This window comes from Rattus norvegicus, chromosome 11, assembly GCF_021556685.1.
Source record: "Rattus norvegicus strain SHRSP/BbbUtx chromosome 11, alternate assembly SHRSP_T2T, whole genome shotgun sequence".
Lineage (NCBI taxonomy): Eukaryota > Metazoa > Chordata > Mammalia > Rodentia > Muridae > Rattus > Rattus norvegicus.
Window position 1 is genome coordinate 82,382,216 of NC_141544.1, and position 16,912 is coordinate 82,399,127.

A 16,912-nucleotide genomic window follows, 5' to 3' on the forward strand; every position below is an offset into this window, starting at 1 on the left:
GAACATTGTGTGTGTGTGATTGGGACATTGAGTGTGTGTGTAAGTGTGACATTGTGTGTGTAATTGTACTTGGTTCTTATCCACCCCCTTGTCACACACCTCTTGTGAGTCTTTGTCCTCTTCCCCAACAGTCGGGCCGCTTTCATGTCGTATATTTTCTATCACCCTCTTTTGTTCCCTCCTCCCTCTTGTATCCCCTTTATGCTTTCATCTCACACACACACACACACACACACACACACACACACACACACACACAGAAATTTAAATCAAGATTCAACACATGAGTGAACATGTGATATTTGACTTTCTGAGTCTGAATTATTTCACTTAACATAACGATATTTCATTCAGTCCATTCCTTGTAAATGTTATGATTTTGTTCTTTATCGCTCAACAGACTCCCATTGTGTGTATATCACTTTTAAAACTCTCCTGACCTCTTGAGCCTCCGGCCTGCATCTCTTGGCTATTGTTAGTAGGACATCAGTAAGCATGGATGGACAAGCATCTCTGGGCTACGTGTGTGCATTTAGATTCCTTTGGGTGTAAACTCAAAAGTGGTATAACTGGGTCTATTTTTAGTTGTTTGAGGAACGTCCGCACTGGTCTCCATAGTGGCTACAGCAGTTTACATCCCCACTAGCTCCGGATAAAGGTTCCTCTTTTCCCAAGCCCTCACTAGCACGGGCACGTGCCTTTACTACCAGCACTTTGGGGGTGCAGGCTGGAAGACTGCTCAAGGTCATGCTCAGCTGCATGGCAAATTTGAGGCCAGCCTGGGCTATAAGAAACTGTCTAGCTGGATAGTGGTGGCACACTCCTTTAATCCCAGCGCTTAAGAGACAGAGGCAGGGGGTTGGGGATTTAGCTCAGTGGTAGAGCGCTTGCCTAGCAAGTGCAAGGCCCTGGGTTCGATCCCCAGCTCCGGAAAAAAAAAAAAGTGTCAGAGGCAGGAGGATCTCTGAGTTCAAGGCTAGCCCTGTCTACAGAGTGAGTTTCAGGACAGCCAGAGCTACATTGAGAAACCCTGTCTCTAACAAATCAGAAACAGTTTTAAAAACTGTCCTAAAGCAAAATAAAATAAGAAACTATGCCTGACAAAGTATAATGATACATGTTTATAAAAATGCCATTATGAAACACATAATGTTGTATAGTAAAGTGAAAATTAATTTAAAATATACATATACATTCACTAAGGTGAGATTGTTTTTCTTGCTATATCCCTAAAGAATACAGGATAAGAATCATTTACAGACTTAGTGTAGGAGGTATAGTACAGCAGCATAGACTAGAACGGAATAGACTCGAACAGAATAGACTAGAACAGTATAGACTAGAACAGTATAGTATAGTTTTAGAATAGAACAGTATAGAAGTATTAGAAATGATTTAAAGTACACAGGAGGGGCTGGTGAGTAAAGGTTGTTTGCCGCCATTCCTGAGAACCCGACTTTAAGCCCTAGGATCCAAAGAGAAGGCTATAACTGACTCTCTCAAGTTGTCTCCCGACCTACAAACATGCATGAGCACATGTATGTGGATACACAATAAATGTAATTTAAAAGTCTAAACACCTGTGGGAGTCAGTTCTTTCCTTCTACCATGCCGGCCACTACAGCACCGTTTTATATGAGGAAGTTGTCTTTCCAAAGGACGCTGATGCCTTGGAGTAAATCACCTGAAGAAATGGAGGCGTGATTGCCCCGTGTTTTATCCACTGAGCAGCCAACGATCATTTGCTTCCATACAGTGAACACGCATCAGTGAAATCGGTCCCCCAGGAGTGGAACTGTCTGCCTCTGCTTGGGGGCAGCAGAGCACTGGGAGGAACACAGATGATGTAGGGTTTCTCAGTGAGCAGAGCTTTCCAGGGCATTCTGGGATTGCAGGGATTTTGTAGCCTGATTTTGGGGGCAAGCTCGGGGATTGGTGTTTTTTCTTTTTTCTTTTTCCTTGTGGGGCAGGGCCTGGCCACTCTTCTACTTTTGTACCCAGAACGACTGCAGTTTCAAAACGATGGCCTGCGGGGGCAGAGAGGGGAGGGGTGGTGGTTGGCTGACCAGTTTCCAGCCTTATGTCTGTCTTAGCCTTCCCTGCCTAGCTTCTGGAGCTCCTCAGGTAGGGCCTGGCCACTTCTGAAGCCCTGAGGGTTTACAAAGTATACAAACTTTACAAAGGGAGTCTATGGCTAGGAAAACCCTCCCTAGTGCTTAAGTTGGCATGAGTAGCCCACAGCTCCCAACCATAAAACTATTACTGTTATGACTTGTGATGTAAACATCTATGTTTTCCGATGGTCTTAGGCGACCCCTGGGAAAGGGTCGCCCCTAATGGGTCACGAAACACACGTTGAGAATCACTGCTCTGGGAAGAGGCTGAGGCCGGGGGCCACTCAGCTTCTCCTCTAACAAGGCATCTTGTTTTGAGAGTTGTCTGCTAGGATTTGGGGAATTGTAGCTACCCACGATTATAGTTGTCAGATGGCTGGATTCTGGAAGAGTCAAGGAACATTCATTTTATGCAAGTGGAAATAGCTTGAGTAGTGTGGAAATAATCATTTATACACTTGGGGCTAGTGTAGGAGAGGCATTTGTGGAATCCTCAAGAAAGCAACTTCCAGAAGAGACTTAGAGGGGCTAGAGAGATGGCTCAGCGGTTAAGAGCACTGACTGCTCTTCCAGAGGTCCTGAGTTCAATTCCCAGCAACCATATGTGACTCACAGCCATCTGTAATGGGATCTGATGCCCTCTTCTGGTGTGTCTGAAAACAGCTACAGTGTACTCATTAAATAAAAATATACTTTTAAAAAAGAGTCTTAGAGGAACTTGGGAAGGAGAGGGACCAAAAAGAGAGGGCAGAGGTGGGGTGGAGCGGAGCGGAGCGGGGTGCTGGAGAAGCAGGCAGTAGCATCTGAGCGCCTATCTTTAGGATGGCAGTGAAAATCCTATCTTTGCTGAGCGACTCTTGAAGCTACTGTATGCTCTTATAGCTACTATGTGGAGAAAAGAGCTTTCCTTGGTGGTTGGGGGTCTGAATTTAAGCCTTTGAGTTCAGAGCTAAGCTGGTAACTGCTTCTAGGGTTCATCTTCCTCTGGTTTATTGGTGTGAGAAAAAAAAAAAGCTTCCCTGTTTCCGCCTCAGTGGCCCCTCTTCTCTACCGACCCCACCCTGCCCCCACTTGTGGCTAAACTGCCCAACTGCCAATTAAAACCCACATTTCCCAGTATGCCTTGCACCGCTGAGAAGTCTCAGTTCCTTCCATTCACCCTGCACTTCAGCTCAAAGGGGCTTTAGTCAATCACTCGTGTCACCACAGGGCAATACGTTCTCCCCGGGCTTCTGCCTTCACCTCCCCCAGTTGTGGGAAAATCTGCTAGCACTCCACAGTAAACCGCACTTGAAGCGGGAAGGGCCTGCCTACTGTACTACCCCGGGAAGGAGAGCTAGGCTTCCCTTCCTCTGGACCTCCGCAGGGGCTCCGGTGGGGTCTTGTTTTTTAAGTGTATAGTTTGTGGTGATAGGCAGCTGTGAGGTGAACTTGAGCTGGGGGCCTCTGTGGCGGGTGCACCTTGCCCCACTGCCAGAGCTCTTCTGGGCTGTCAAGGACTTCCTCCTAGCTTGTGCATTTCCTCACAACTCCGGAAGCTACAGCTGACCTTCCGCCCCCGCCCCCGCCCCCAGCCCTGCATCCTCCCTGTTCTAGGAATTCACCTCCCTCCCGTTTTGTTCTTTCTGACCATGGGTATTCCCTTACATGGGTCATGATTCTGAACTCTTAAAAAGCTCTAAAAACCGAAGGGTTGTTTTGATTGTGTAGCCTTAAGAGGCAAAGAGCTTTCTGTTCAGTTGCTCTACCGCCCAGTGATTGTGAACCTCGCATTTGTTGCCAAAAATATCACTGTATTGATTTGGCATCGTGGCCCTAGGCCCGGTTGAAGGAATTATGTAAGCAACAGTGTCATGGCTCTAAATTATGAGACACTGTGATCTTTGGCACTTTTCTGGCTTCCAGAATTTAGGGTGAGGGATTTGGACCAAAGCCAAGGTGCCGCCCTAAGGAGACCTGGATAGTGGAACTGTGCAGACATGAAAAGACAACCCAACTGCTATAAATTATAATGCAAATTTATAAGAAGCATGCAGAATATAATACAAATGACAGAATATAATACTATATATAATTATATAGAATTGTGCATGCAATTGGGGAAGCTTGAAAGGCCATATAATGTTTGCAATAGGTGAATAGGCTTTTTATTATTTTTGCCTTGCTTTAGCAGTCAGAAAAAAAATACTTTTTATATATACAATATATTTTTTGTTGTTGTTTTTCGAGACAGGATTTCTCTCTGTAGCTCTAGCTATCCTGGAACTCACTCTGTAGACTAGGCTGGCCTCAAACCTTCAGTGCTTTTTAGAATTCAGAATCATCCTGGACATGGTGAGCCCGTGAAGGGAATACCCATGGGAACAGAGTGGAGGTGACTTCCTAGAACGGGGAGGATGTGGGACTGGGGGTGGGGGAGGGGGTGGGGGAGGGGAGAGGGCAGGGGAGGGGATACGTCAGTTGAAGCTTCCAGAGTTGTGAGGATCTGCCTGCCTCTGCCTTCCAAGTGCTGGGATTAAAGGTGTGTGCCACCACATCCCAGTTCAAAAACTTTTTATATTTTATATGAACATTCTGCCTGCATATATCTATGCACATATATGTGTGTGTGTATATATATATATATATATATATATATATATATATATATATACATATATATATGCGCCACATGTGTGCCTGAGACCCATGGAAATCAAAAGAAGGTGTTATGGACAGTTATGGGCTACCATATGGGAACTGAACTAAGGGAATCAATCCACAAGAGCAGTAAGCACCCTTAACCCCCAAGCCATTGCTCCAGTCCCCGGGTAATAAACAGTCAACATTCCTAAAAACCTAGTTGGTGGGGCCCAAGACATGGCTCAGTGGTCATGAGAACTTGCTGCTCTTGCAGAGCACCTGAGTTTGGCTCCCAGTACCCACATGGGAGCTCACCACCATCTGTAACCGTCACCTCCAGGGGGGTCTAAAACCTGTGGCTTCCCGCACTCACGTGAACAGTCACCCACATGGACACATGGTTTCAAATACATTTCTGAAGAATTAAGTAGGTGCTTAGTACACGTTCTACTATGTGGCCTTGTATGTATACTCCACTCATCCAGTCTTTCTCTTCTGCAAACTATATTACCTATAAGCAGAGTCATTGAAGAATACTACAGTGTGTGGGCCTGAATGAAAATAGCTGTGCGTTGGGCTCCATGTCAAAGTCTGCTTTCTTCTCCACTGGGTTTGCTTGCTGTTGTCATAAACAGTGCAGGCTGAGAGTTCCCACGTAAAACCTGTCTTTCCCCCACCCCATATATCTAGTGTGGGTGACTGTGTGGAGCACACGCTCGGCAATCTGAGGATGACCACACGGACTCTGGGGGTTGAATTCAGGTCCCCAGACTTGGCATCTCTACCAACAGAGCTGTCTCTCTCCAGCCCGAGCCTCTTTTTTCCAGGTGTGTCTTTGTTGATGCTCAACAGGAAGTTCAGGTTTCTTTCCTCTGTGCTGATTACATCACCATATGTGGACGATTTTAATTTTTGTCACAGCTAAACCATATTTTAAGGACACCGGGTCCCACCCTGCTTACCTTTCACGGATCTGTTTTGTCAGGGGAAAATGGGGCCTTATGTGATAATTTATAAGTTAAGATGATGTTTATGTAATAACTTGCCACCTTCACAGATCCACTCGGTTATTTATGTGTGTGTGTGTGTGTGTGTGTGTGTGTGTGTGTGTGTGTGTGTGCATGTGGGTGTATGTGAGTGTAGACGCTGCAGAGGTCAGAAGAGGGCACCACATCTCCCAGAGCTGGAGTTAAAGGTAGTTTTGAGCCACCTGATATGAATTGTTGTTTAAAAAAACTAAATCCCAGCTGTTCAATTGTAACCAAATGAAGACCTGGGAGTCAGACGCTGGGGTGAAAGTCTGCCGCTCAGAGAGGCAAAGAAAGCACCCGGCTTACCTTCCTACTCCACTAACATCCCAGAAAAAAAAAAGAGCTTTATCTCCTTCCCCACAAAGTCCATGTGGTAGACACCCTTCAACTCAAAGACCTCCTTTCTGGCTACTTATGTGCACTTCCCATAGGCTGGTTGCTTGCTCCGCCTCTTGACCTAGGGCTGACCTTATTTAGCTCTTGGATTAAAAATGTGTGCCTGGGCTGAACCACACTACAACTACTTGTTTACAGTAGACAGAAAACTTGAGGATCAAAGGTTGAGCCACAATTACGAACACATTCTTATAGTTCACAGTCTAGGGGTTCACAATGTAACCAAATGCTCATTCTCTGAAAGAACAATGGTCCTTTCCTATTTGCCCCCAATGCCCCAATTCACTAATTTAACAACAGGTGACACCTGGCTCCTGGCCCCTGCCACTCAACTGAAGCTTCTATGTAGATGGTCTTTCATTCAGTCATTCATTCATGTCACCTGGTATGTGCCATGCTCTGCGGCATCTCGGTGTACAGCAGTGAGTTAACAGATGGTGTTTTCCCCAGGAGCACATAATCTAGTTGGTGATCAGGAGAAATTAATTAGTAAGTTAGTATATAAAAACATTGTAAGGTGACATAAATACATATACTGTAAAGAAAAGGCAAAGTCAGGGAAAAGAAAGTGACAAGGGGTTGGTATTTAAATGGTGTGACTAAGGATTCCCTCTTTGGCAAGGCACCCTGCCTTGCTGCTGGGGTGTGCAAATTCAGAACTCCGCCCAGGCTGCATTTTACCCTTCTCTGCCATCAGGTGTTGGGCTTTCAGAAAGCACTGATATACCGCTCAGGGGATGGGAGAACACAGTCCGAAGCTCTGGTGAGAAATGACAGTCTGTTGCTGGGGTTCCTTAACTCCTGAATACCCAGACATTGCTGGGAAGTCTGAGGAGTCCTGAATGGGGTAGGGGTGGGGCTGAGCGATGAGGTAGATATCTGGGAGCACTGTGGGGCCTTCTGAGGGAGACAGGCTGGGTGGCTCTGTACAAAGAAAAGAGGCTTCCCCTACATCATCCACAGTGGTTCTTGATGAGAGAGACAGTCCTTGTTTGTCCAAACTGTTTTTTCATTGTTCATTGTGGAAAATGGGTGCATGCAGCTTCCTCAGAGTAGACCAGAGATTAAATACTTTCTGCAGGAAGGAATGTTTGGGAAGGGAAGCTAATTGGCTAAACCCGCAGAGCCCATCTAGACACCTCATTTGCATGGAGAACTCTGTGTTCTGTGTTACATGACTACTGGTCATGTTCTTTTTTTTTTTTTTTTTTTTTTTTTTTTTTTTTTTTTTAAAGATTTATTTATTCATTTATTATATATAAGTACACTGTAGCTGTCTTCAGACACACCAGAAGAGGGCATCGGGTCTCCTTACAGATGGTTGTGAGCCACCATGTGGTTGCTGGGAATTGAACTCAGGACCTCTGGAAGAGCAGTCGGGTGCTCTTAACCGCTGAGCCATCTCTCCAGCCCTACTGGTCATGTTCTTTATGTGGGGTGTCATGGTCACGTGTTCCAGGACAGCAATCTGGTCAGGAGTAGAAGAAACAAACACCTACGGTTCTCAGGCATGAGGGTGCAGGGGCTGGGAGTGGGGGTGTCTGAATCCACTTGTGCTGGCTGGTTTGGTATGTTAACTTGACACAAGCTGGAGTTATCACAGAGAAAGGAGCCTCAGTTGAGGAAATGCCCCCATGAGATACAGCTGTAAGAAATTTTCTCAACTAGTGATCAAAGAGGGAGGACCCAGCCCATTGTGGGTGGTGCCATCCCTGGGCTGGTAGTCTTGGGTTCTATAGGAAAACAAGCCAGTAACTAACATCTCTCCATGGCCTCTGCATCAGCTCCTGCTTCCTGACCTGCTTGAGTTCCTGTCCTGACTTCCTTTGGTGATGAACAGCAATGTGGAAGTGTGAGCTGAATAAACCCTTTCCTCCCCAACTTGCTTCCTGGTCATATTATTTGTGAAGGAATAGGAACCCTGACTGAGACATCACTTGACCTTACCAGGTTTTCTAACGTGGACCACTGCCTCATAGGGAGTTAGTATTTAAATTACTGGTGCTTGCCTTCAAGCCTGAGGAACCCTCTTTGAATAAGTGATACCTAAAAGGAATTAAGAGATGAATGATGTGGGTATATGGTACAAAGGGCCTAAGAACATTCTATATTTAAGAAGAAAAAGGTGAAAGCCCAAGGCAGAATTCTTTAAATTTTGTATTTCATATGAAGGGATGCTTTGCCTGCATGTGTATCTATGCACTGTGGAGGGGTCAGATCCCCTGAAACTGGACTCAGACACTTGTGAGCTGCCATGTGGTTGCTGGGAGTTGAACCCAGGTCCTTTGGAAGAGCAGCAAGTGCTCTTAACCACTGAGCCATCTCTCCTGCCTCTTAGTTTTATGTTTTTTTTTAACTTCATATTTTTGAGACTGTCATATTACGTAGCTTTGACTGGTGTGGAACTGGCTATAATAGTCGTTATATCAATCAACTGGCCTTGAACTCGCAGAGGCCCATCTGCTTCTGCTTCTGCTGAGATTACAAACATGTGCTGCCATGACCAGCTGCCATCTTAGATATATTGACTTATTTGGAGAGAATGTACGCATAGGTACATAGGTACAAGCTTACCGTGGCACGCTTTTGGAGGTCAGAGGACACCCTGAAGATGTAGGTCTTGGGGATTGAACTCAGATCCTCAGGCTCGAAGGCAAGCACCTTAACTCCCTGAGCCATCTCACTGGCCCCAGACAGAATTTGGGCTTCGAGGAAGACTTCGTGTTTTGGTGGAGGGACTAAGCATGGAAACAGGATGAAACGAGAGAAACCTCCAGCAAGGATTCTGAGGTTTTCATTCATTAGTTATGAAAAAATCCTTCTCGGGGACTGGAGAGGTGGCTCAGTGGTTAGGAGCACGTGTTGCTCTTACAGAGGATCTTTCTCAGCATCCATATGGTGCCTCAGAACTTTCTGTAATTCCAAATCCAGGGGATTCAACACCTCTTCTAACCTTCATGGGCACCAGTCACACAAATGGTGCACACATAGACATACAGGGAAAACACTCATGCATATGTATAACAAACCTAAAAAAAACTTTTAAAAAAAGAAGTGGTTTGTTTGTTTTTTGTTTTTTAAAAGACAGGGTCTCTCTGTGTAGCCTTGGCTGCCCTGGAACTCACTGTGTAGACCAGGCTGGCCTCACATATGAGTACCACCACTGCTTGTGGGAAACGTACTTTTGAGTTACCAATGAATGACTTCTCAAGTCCTCAACCTCTCCCACTGTTGTAGAGGAAATGACGCCAACCTTCGTTTGGTTAAGAAACGTTTGCACAGCCCCTGCAAGATGCTTAGGCTAAGGAAATATAAACAAGACCAAGTCAGAGCCCTAGCATTTCAGGGCTCAGGGCTCAGGGCGCCTGGGGATGTGGAGAACCACAACAGTTCAGTGACTCCCTTTCAGCATTGGACAGAGCCATGGATAAGCCCTCTTTCCCATCCTCCATTCTTTTGACCTTGGCCTTATTTAAGGTTCTCCCCATCCTGTCTGCCCCGTCTCTGACCCGTACAAGTCACAGCTCAGATATCCCAGAACAGCTTGTTTGAGATCTTCCATAGTTATGCCTTCTCCCTCTGCCCACCAAGGCTCAAATGCCTAATTCCTTCTGTTATGGCGGTCAGCTGGGGGGATCCACCTTCCTGTCCTGCCATCCTTAAATCTCCGCCATTGACAGGAGACGTCCATGACCATTTCATTGTCTTTGTACTGCATGAGATCTTTGTGTATTTGTTGATACTGTCACTGTTTCCAAAACAGGAAGAGGTGGTGTGCCCATAGAGATAAGTCACTGCAGTTAGTGGCCGAGAAGACCAGAACCTGAGGAGATGACCTCAGGATTTGAGAGCAACCCCATCTTCCAGATGGCTCAAGAAGAGTGGGATGCTGGGAAGGACCCCATGGCAACCTGCAAACCTCACACTCCCCAGAGCTTCGGGTCTTTACACTAACCTCAAGCCCTCTCGGGGTTGGCATCATGCGGTGCCAGTGTGGGCGGCCGCCTCATTTCTCTCTCTCTCTGGTTTGGATTTTTGGTTCTTAAAAACTTTATTCCAAATGAGGGAAATGAAACTACTGAGGAGTGTCCTGAAGCAACCAGTTGACGTGGGGCAAGAGGACAAATTCCCAGTTAAACCCTCAAAGGAAGTCCCCTCCCTGTCATGTGCCAAGGCTGAGAGAAGCACAGTAGGCACCAGCTCACTGCGTGGCCAGGCCCAGCCACCATACTGAAAGGCCAGCATAAGAAAGTCGCTCTGTCTGCGGTGAGAAGGATGAGAGACCACGGCAGGTGGAAAACGCCAGAGGTGAAGCCAATGGACAGTCTCTGGGCCCACGGTAACCTTCTAGGCCTAGTTCTTGCTACTCCCTGGCTGGGTCACATTCACTGTCTCCTCCTTCCCGTGGTCCCCTCTGGGAAAGTTGGTCCCCTTTCTCCTAGCAGATCTGTTATACATTCTGCTCCGACTCAGGTATGTGACCATTCAGTCTCCACTGTAAGCATCTCCTGATACTGGTCCAGAAGAGCATTTAATTGTCACCTACAAAGCAAGTTCCTTTTGATCTCTCTGGGAGATTGAGATGGCCCACAAAGTGGCAAGCTATTAGGAAGCTTAGTTTAAGAAATAGAATAGGGGCTGGAAGGATGGCCCAGTAGTAGGGAGCACTGACTGCTCTTCCAGCAGACCCAGGTTCAGTTCCCAGCACTCGCCTGGTGACTCACAACTGTCTCCAGTTCCAGGGGACCTGACACCTTTACACAAACATCCAGGCAGGCAAAACACCAATACACATAAAATAAAGATAATTGGTTTCTTTTTTTTAAAAAAAAAGAGAAAGAAATAAAAGAGAATAGGTGTGATGACACACCTGTATTCCCAGCACTTAAGAGACAGAGGAAGATGGACCTCTTTGGGTTTGAGGCCAGCCTGGTCTATATAGTGAGTTTCAGGATAGCCAGGGCTATGTAGAAAGACTCTGTCTCAAGTTAGAAAAGAAAAGAAACAAACAAAACATGCACAAAAATACTTGTTTTAGTTATTTTTCTATTGTTGGGACAAAGTATGACCAAGGCCATTATGAAAGACTGTTTAACCGTGCTTACGGTTTTAGAGCTTAGAGTCCACTATGGCTTTGCAGAAACAACTGAGGTTTTGTATCTTGATATACGAGTGGGAGGCAGGAGAGCTAACTCAAAATAGCCTGAGTCCTTTGGAACCTCAGAGCCGCCTGTAGTAATATACTTCCTTCAACAAGACCCTGACCTCCCAGTCCTCCGCAAACAGCCATAAAACAGAGACCAAGTGTTCTACAAGACCTGTAACCAAGGTAACTCTTACAAAGGAAAGTATTTAATTGGGGGCTTGCTTATGAATTCAGAGGGTAGTCCAATATCATCATGACAGGGAGCATGGTCAAGCATGGTGCTGGAGAACACCTGAGAACAGCATCCTGATCCACAGGTGGATGGGCAGGCAGAGACAGGCTTGGTGTCAGCTTTTGAAACCTCAAAGTCCACCCCTAATGACACATCTACTCCAATAGGGCCACCCCTCTGAATCCTTCTCAGATCTTTTCACATCCTAATAACTAAGCATTCAAATTTATGAGTCTATGGGGTGGGGCGCTTTCTCACATAAACCACCACAGGTCACTTACTGGAATATGGGTGAGGGGTTGCTCACAGGAGTAGACGTGATGCAAAGACAGCTGCATCACCAAAGACCACTCCAGAGCTGGTGACCGCTCACAGAAGCTGGGAACAGTGCACAGCCTGCACGCAGGTTGGAGAGTGTCCTTTTCAAGTGACTCAGCTTGGTGACAAGCTTCCAGGCAGCTCAACTGGTTTCTACTTCTTCCAGGCTGCTGCTGGTCTAGCCTAAGATCTTCTACAGCTTGGCTTGTCTGAGAGTGATCCTCAGGCGTCCTTATTGCTTTCTCTGGGAAGGAGAAACCTAGTGAGTCTGAACAGATTCAGGGACGTCCTGAAGCTGGTTGAAGTTATTTTCTGGTTTAAGGCGGTTCCCCATCAGATGGAATTTTCCCATCCCAGAGAAAACTGCTGCCCAATACAAGTCTTCAAACACATGACTCCATGGGAATCACTTTTATTTAAACCATCACACCCTAAAACAACTCTCAGACGTCAATAACTGTCTGGGTGCGTTGGCACATGCCTTTAACCCCAACACTTGGGAGGCAGAGGCAGGCAGAGCTCTGTGATTTCAAGGCCAGCCTGGTCTACAGAGTGAGAGCCAGGACAGCCAGGACTGTTACAAGAGAGACATTGTCTCAAATAAATAAATAAACAAACAAACAAATAAATAAATAGATAAATAAAATATAAAAACCAATAACTGGAGAGTGACAGACAAGATAGATTTATTTATTTATTGCCTATTTCTCTCCCTTTCTTCCTTTCTTCTTTGAGCAAATGTTTACCGAGCCTCTTTATGCACACTGGGCACAATGATTTTTAGAATAACACATTAGGCAATATGGGTTATAGAGTAGCACATGGTTGCTACACTCAAAAGTTTACAGTGTAACTGGGAAAACAAGACATACTTTCCAAAGGACAAATAACAGCAGGAGCTCTGTCCTGAGGCCAGGGGGAATTATATACAATGTGTGCAGAGGAAGAGGCTCCTGAGGTGGGGGAAAGCTTCCGGGAGGAGAGGGAGCCCCAGCCATGCCTTTAGGACGGAAAGGGTTAGGAAAGGCAGCGAGGAGATCATTCCAGCCAAGGAGGTCTCTAGACAGAGGGAGAACAGCGTGCGTTTGAGGAAATGCACACTGGACAGAGTGGATTCTGGGAGCCCGAGCCACGCGCTGGCCTCTCTTCTCACTGAGATCACACAGGGTCGTATGAGCACTTCGTGACAGCGTGATGGTGTTAATCCTGATTGTCAGGATTTGCCGTAAAGGACAAGCCTCATGCTAGCCAAGGCTCATCTAGATTAGATGGATATAGAAAGACCTTCCTTACCTGTGAACGGCACCATCTCGTGGGCTGGGTCCTCCACTGGGTGAAGTGAGAAATGTCGCTGACCGTGAGCCTTCATCTTCCTCCTGTTTCCTGACTGCAGATACAACATGACCAACCATCTCAGGCTCATACCACCGTGATTCCCTCACCAAGATGGAGCCTAGAACTGTGAACTGAAATAAATCTTTCCTTTCATAAATTGCTCAGGTCATATATTGTCATGGCAACATGACATGAAGCTACTATAACACCTGCATTGTTGATCAAGAGCCAGAACAAACTCCATGAGGCCAAGAAAGAGACATAAAGCTATGCTGAGAGGAATGTGTCTGGCCAGTGAGAGCAGGACCTCTTTGATGGTATTGGAGACCAAGGACTCTGATCTCCTAGATCTTGGGAGGGAGCCTAGAGTATTCAACTGAGCAGGAGAATTCTGGCCGGACATTCAGGCTTACAGACCTGATGAGGTGAGGAATGTCCTGTTTTTAGCTTTGCCCTAGTTTCTCCTGGAAGTCTTTGGGTCCTTCTGCTGCTACTATAGGAGGAGTCTGTGCTATTTTCCAGAAAACTACAGCCTTGTTTCTCCACAGCCTTTAAGATGGCCAGTTTCTAAGTTTCCTTGAAAGAAATCTTGCCAAGAATGGCAATGGGTAAAGCATATACAAGTGGGAGACCTGGTCGTGGTGGTGTGTATGTGAAAGCACTTGGGAAATGGAGGCAAGGGGATCAGGGCAGGGCCAACTGTGACTTTCAGGAGAACTAAATGAGACTTTGTCTTACAAAAAGCAAAGAGGAAGAAAAGTGATGAGGATGTTAGAGCCCAGGCATCAATGATTTTTAAACTGGCTGAACCAGGATTTAAACACTGGCCCATGTAAACGGGAACATGGCTGGCTATAAAGACCCTAAACAAGGAATGAATTGATCCTCACATTTTAGTCTCATGACCCATGGAAGATGGGTGAAGTCCAACTTGGAGATGGACAAGATTTGGGACAGGGAGCCAACTAAGGAAGCTACTGAAGTCATTCAGAAATGAGTTGGTGAGAGCTAGAGCCTTGTAGGAAGGAAAGAGGCTTATAAGATGCAGAAAGTAAACAAAAGCAGCCCAGGAAGCTCCTGAAACTTGCAAGATTCATAAGATTCTCGTCCCTAAGCTCATAACACAGTAATCTATAGAGAGAATATAATGGGAAGCTGCCTGTGTGTGTGCAGGAGTCTCTGGGAGTGCAGTTTTGTGAGATGTTATTCATGCTATGGTGGGTTTCTTTTTTTTTTCTTTTCTTTTTTTTTTTTTTCTTTTTTTTTTCGGAGCTGGGGACCGAACCCAGGGCCTTGCGCTTGCTAGGCAAGCGCTCTACCACTGAGCTAAATCCCCAACCCCACAGTGGGTTTCTTGATGAATCGCCATGTTCCTATAAGTAACCACAGAAAACTCACCGGTTCTCTAAGTTAGATTTGTGTGGAATTGGTTCTTTGATCTGTCATCAGTGCCTTGTTTGGGTGAATAACTGTTGGGATCTCCCCAAGGAAAGTCACACAACAATCAGATTCAAGAATCATTCCTAGGAAAGAAGAGATGAATCAATGCTCTCTCAGAAGACCCTAAGTTCTCTCCCAGCCATGGTGTCTGGTGGTTCACAATCACCTATAGCTTTAGTTCCAGGGGGTCTGACACCCTCTTCCAGTATCCTTGGGTATCCACATACATGGCATGCACTTACATAAACACACACACACACACACACACACACACACACACACACACACACACACTCACTCACTCACTTATTAAAAATAAAACTATGGGGCTGGAGAAATGGCTCAGTGGTTAAGAGCACTGACTGAGTTTAATTCCCAGCAACCACATGGTGGCTCACAACCATCTGTAATGAGATCTGATGCCCTCTCCTGATGTATCTGAAAACAGCTATAGTGTACTTATATCTTATAAATAAATAAATATATTAAAAAAATAAAACTGTTTAAAAAAAAAACAGAAAGAGGGGTTGGGGATTTAGCTCAGTGGTAGAGTGCTTGCCTAGCAAGCACAAGGCCCTGGGTTCGGTCCCCAGCTCAAAAAAAAAAAAAAACGGAAAGAAAAAAAAAACATTCCTAAGGTGACATATACCTGTGACCCCAGCACTTGGGAGGCTGACACGGGAAGAGCATACCTGTAAAATAAAACTAAATAAAATATAGCTGGCTGTGGTGGCATATACACCTTTAATCCTCAGGAGACAGAAGCAGGTGGATCTTTATGAATTCGAGGTCAGCCTTGTCCATATAGTGAGTTTCCACACAGCCAAGGCTATGTAGAGAGATCCTGTGTCAATCAACAAACAAACAAACATGTTAAACATGAATACAAGTCCTTTCTTGGAAGAGAAGCTTGGTGCTAGCGATAAAAATTTGAGAATTAGCCACATAGCAGTAGATACGAAATAGATAGAGAACATGCATCTGGCCGTAAGGAAAAAGTTGGAGTCAGAAACCTCAGTGTTTCACAATTTTCTCTATACTTATTTTTTTTCCTCAATGGTGCCATCGTTACTACCTTTACACACACACACACACACACACACACACACACGCACGCACACGCACATATATGTGAAAACAGTTAAAGTGGAAGAGACCATGAATTTGGAAGAGAGCAATAGGGTATATAGGAGTGTTAGAAGGAGAAAAGGGAAGGGGGAAATGATAGAATTATATTTTAATCTCAAAAAAATTAAAGGATTTATAATTAATTTACATAATCATTGTTTGAAGAAAAGAAAACCTCCAACCCCACCCCCACCCCCTATGACTTCCGTTTATGTTGTCATCTAATGCTGGGCATGGGGCCTGCCCTTTAGTGTGGTTTGTACACCCAGCGAGACTCCCTTAGAGACACGGTATTTTCCCTTGTGGATGGTTGGGAACGGGAGCTCGCGTGCATTTCTCCATGTTAGCGCCGGGCCTAGGGGTCAGGTCTGGATCTGTGCAGATGTCTGGCATGTTGCCACAGTTGACAGTGAACTTCTACACAGCAAATCAAAACAACTCTGGGAACAAACACCCCACTTACAGAGCCAAGAAGTTCATGGTGCTGACAACCTGCAATGCGCGTTCGGTTAAAAACAAGCAGACAAAACTTTTCTTTTTCTTCCATCTGTCCTTCTTGTTTGTGACGGGTAGCCCCAAACCTGCTAGGGCCCGGATGACCTTGGATTCTGATCCTCTTGCTTCAGTCTCACCAGTGTTGGGGTCGCAGGTGTGTGTCATCCTGGCGGACTTCCTTTCCCCTTTTATTTATTTACTTCATTTTTAAGAAGCAGGGTGCTCATAAAAGAGTACGATATGATTGATAAGACTGGCTGGGAAGATGAAAACAGACTACTGAGTGGATGACCGTTCTAAATGGCGAACTCGTCCCCCTTTCCAATTAAACAAACTTGTGTTGCCCTTCACTAAATTCTGCCCCAAGCGGTCCTTGGACAGAAGCGTGTAGAAGAGTTCCGGAACAGCAGACCACAAGCCAGGACTCCTATGTGCACCCACCAAAGCAGGAGGCACAGGAGCATGCTAAGCGACCTTGCAGAGCTTGGCATGCTGCACCTGTATGGTGACAGCCCTGCTGGTCCTCAAAGGGACATGTGCCACCTGCGTCCTCTTCCCACCCCACCCCCCACCCCCCGCGGTGGCAGTTCCTTCTAAGACGCCTGCTGAGTGCTGAGTCGCTGAGAGGCGAGGTCTCCATGTGACTTCAGTTTCC

At 45.9% G+C, this 16,912-nt stretch overlaps 1 protein-coding gene across 8 annotated transcripts; it reads right to left on the reverse strand.

The window, feature by feature from the left end:
- Nucleotides 1-1,541: 1,541 nt before the first annotated feature.
- LOC134481090 (uncharacterized) lies at nt 1,542-16,868 on the reverse strand. Of its 8 annotated transcripts, XM_087577360.1 has the most exons (8): nt 16,226-16,827; nt 15,284-15,339; nt 14,593-14,717; nt 13,153-13,246; nt 11,823-12,103; nt 9,346-9,464; nt 6,546-6,624; nt 1,542-2,027 (listed from the first exon to the last, which is right to left on the reverse strand). In XM_087577360.1, the coding sequence occupies exons 4-7, from the start codon at nt 13,226-13,228 to the stop codon at nt 6,591-6,593; spliced, it is 510 nt and encodes a 169-aa protein (XP_087433486.1). In that variant the 5' UTR covers nt 13,229-13,246; nt 14,593-14,717; nt 15,284-15,339; nt 16,226-16,827; the 3' UTR covers nt 1,542-2,027; nt 6,546-6,590. The 8 variants fall into 8 exon arrangements, 2 of the variants coding, with proteins under 2 accessions (XP_087433486.1, XP_087433485.1); XM_087577359.1 differs by lacking the exon at nt 16,226-16,827 and having other exon boundaries at nt 15,327-15,478; XR_015633527.1 differs by lacking the exons at nt 1,542-2,027; nt 6,546-6,624; nt 9,346-9,464 and having other exon boundaries at nt 11,494-12,103; nt 15,327-15,478; nt 16,226-16,836.
- Nucleotides 16,869-16,912: the final 44 nt, after the last annotated feature.

Excerpts from the sequence above, each read along its gene's own strand:
- LOC134481090 (XM_087577360.1), bottom strand. The coding sequence starts at position 13,228 with ATGAAGGCTCACGGTCAGCGACATTTCTCACTTCACCCAGTGGAGGAC. Across the intron at positions 9,465-11,822 it reads AACCCCTCACCCATATTCCA|CCTAAGCATCTTGCAGGGGC; the intron begins GTAAGTGACCTG and ends ATATTTCCTTAG. Across the intron at positions 6,625-9,345 it reads CATTCATTGGTAACTCAAAA|ATTATGTGCTCCTGGGGAAA; the intron begins GTACGTTTCCCA and ends ATCACCAACTAG.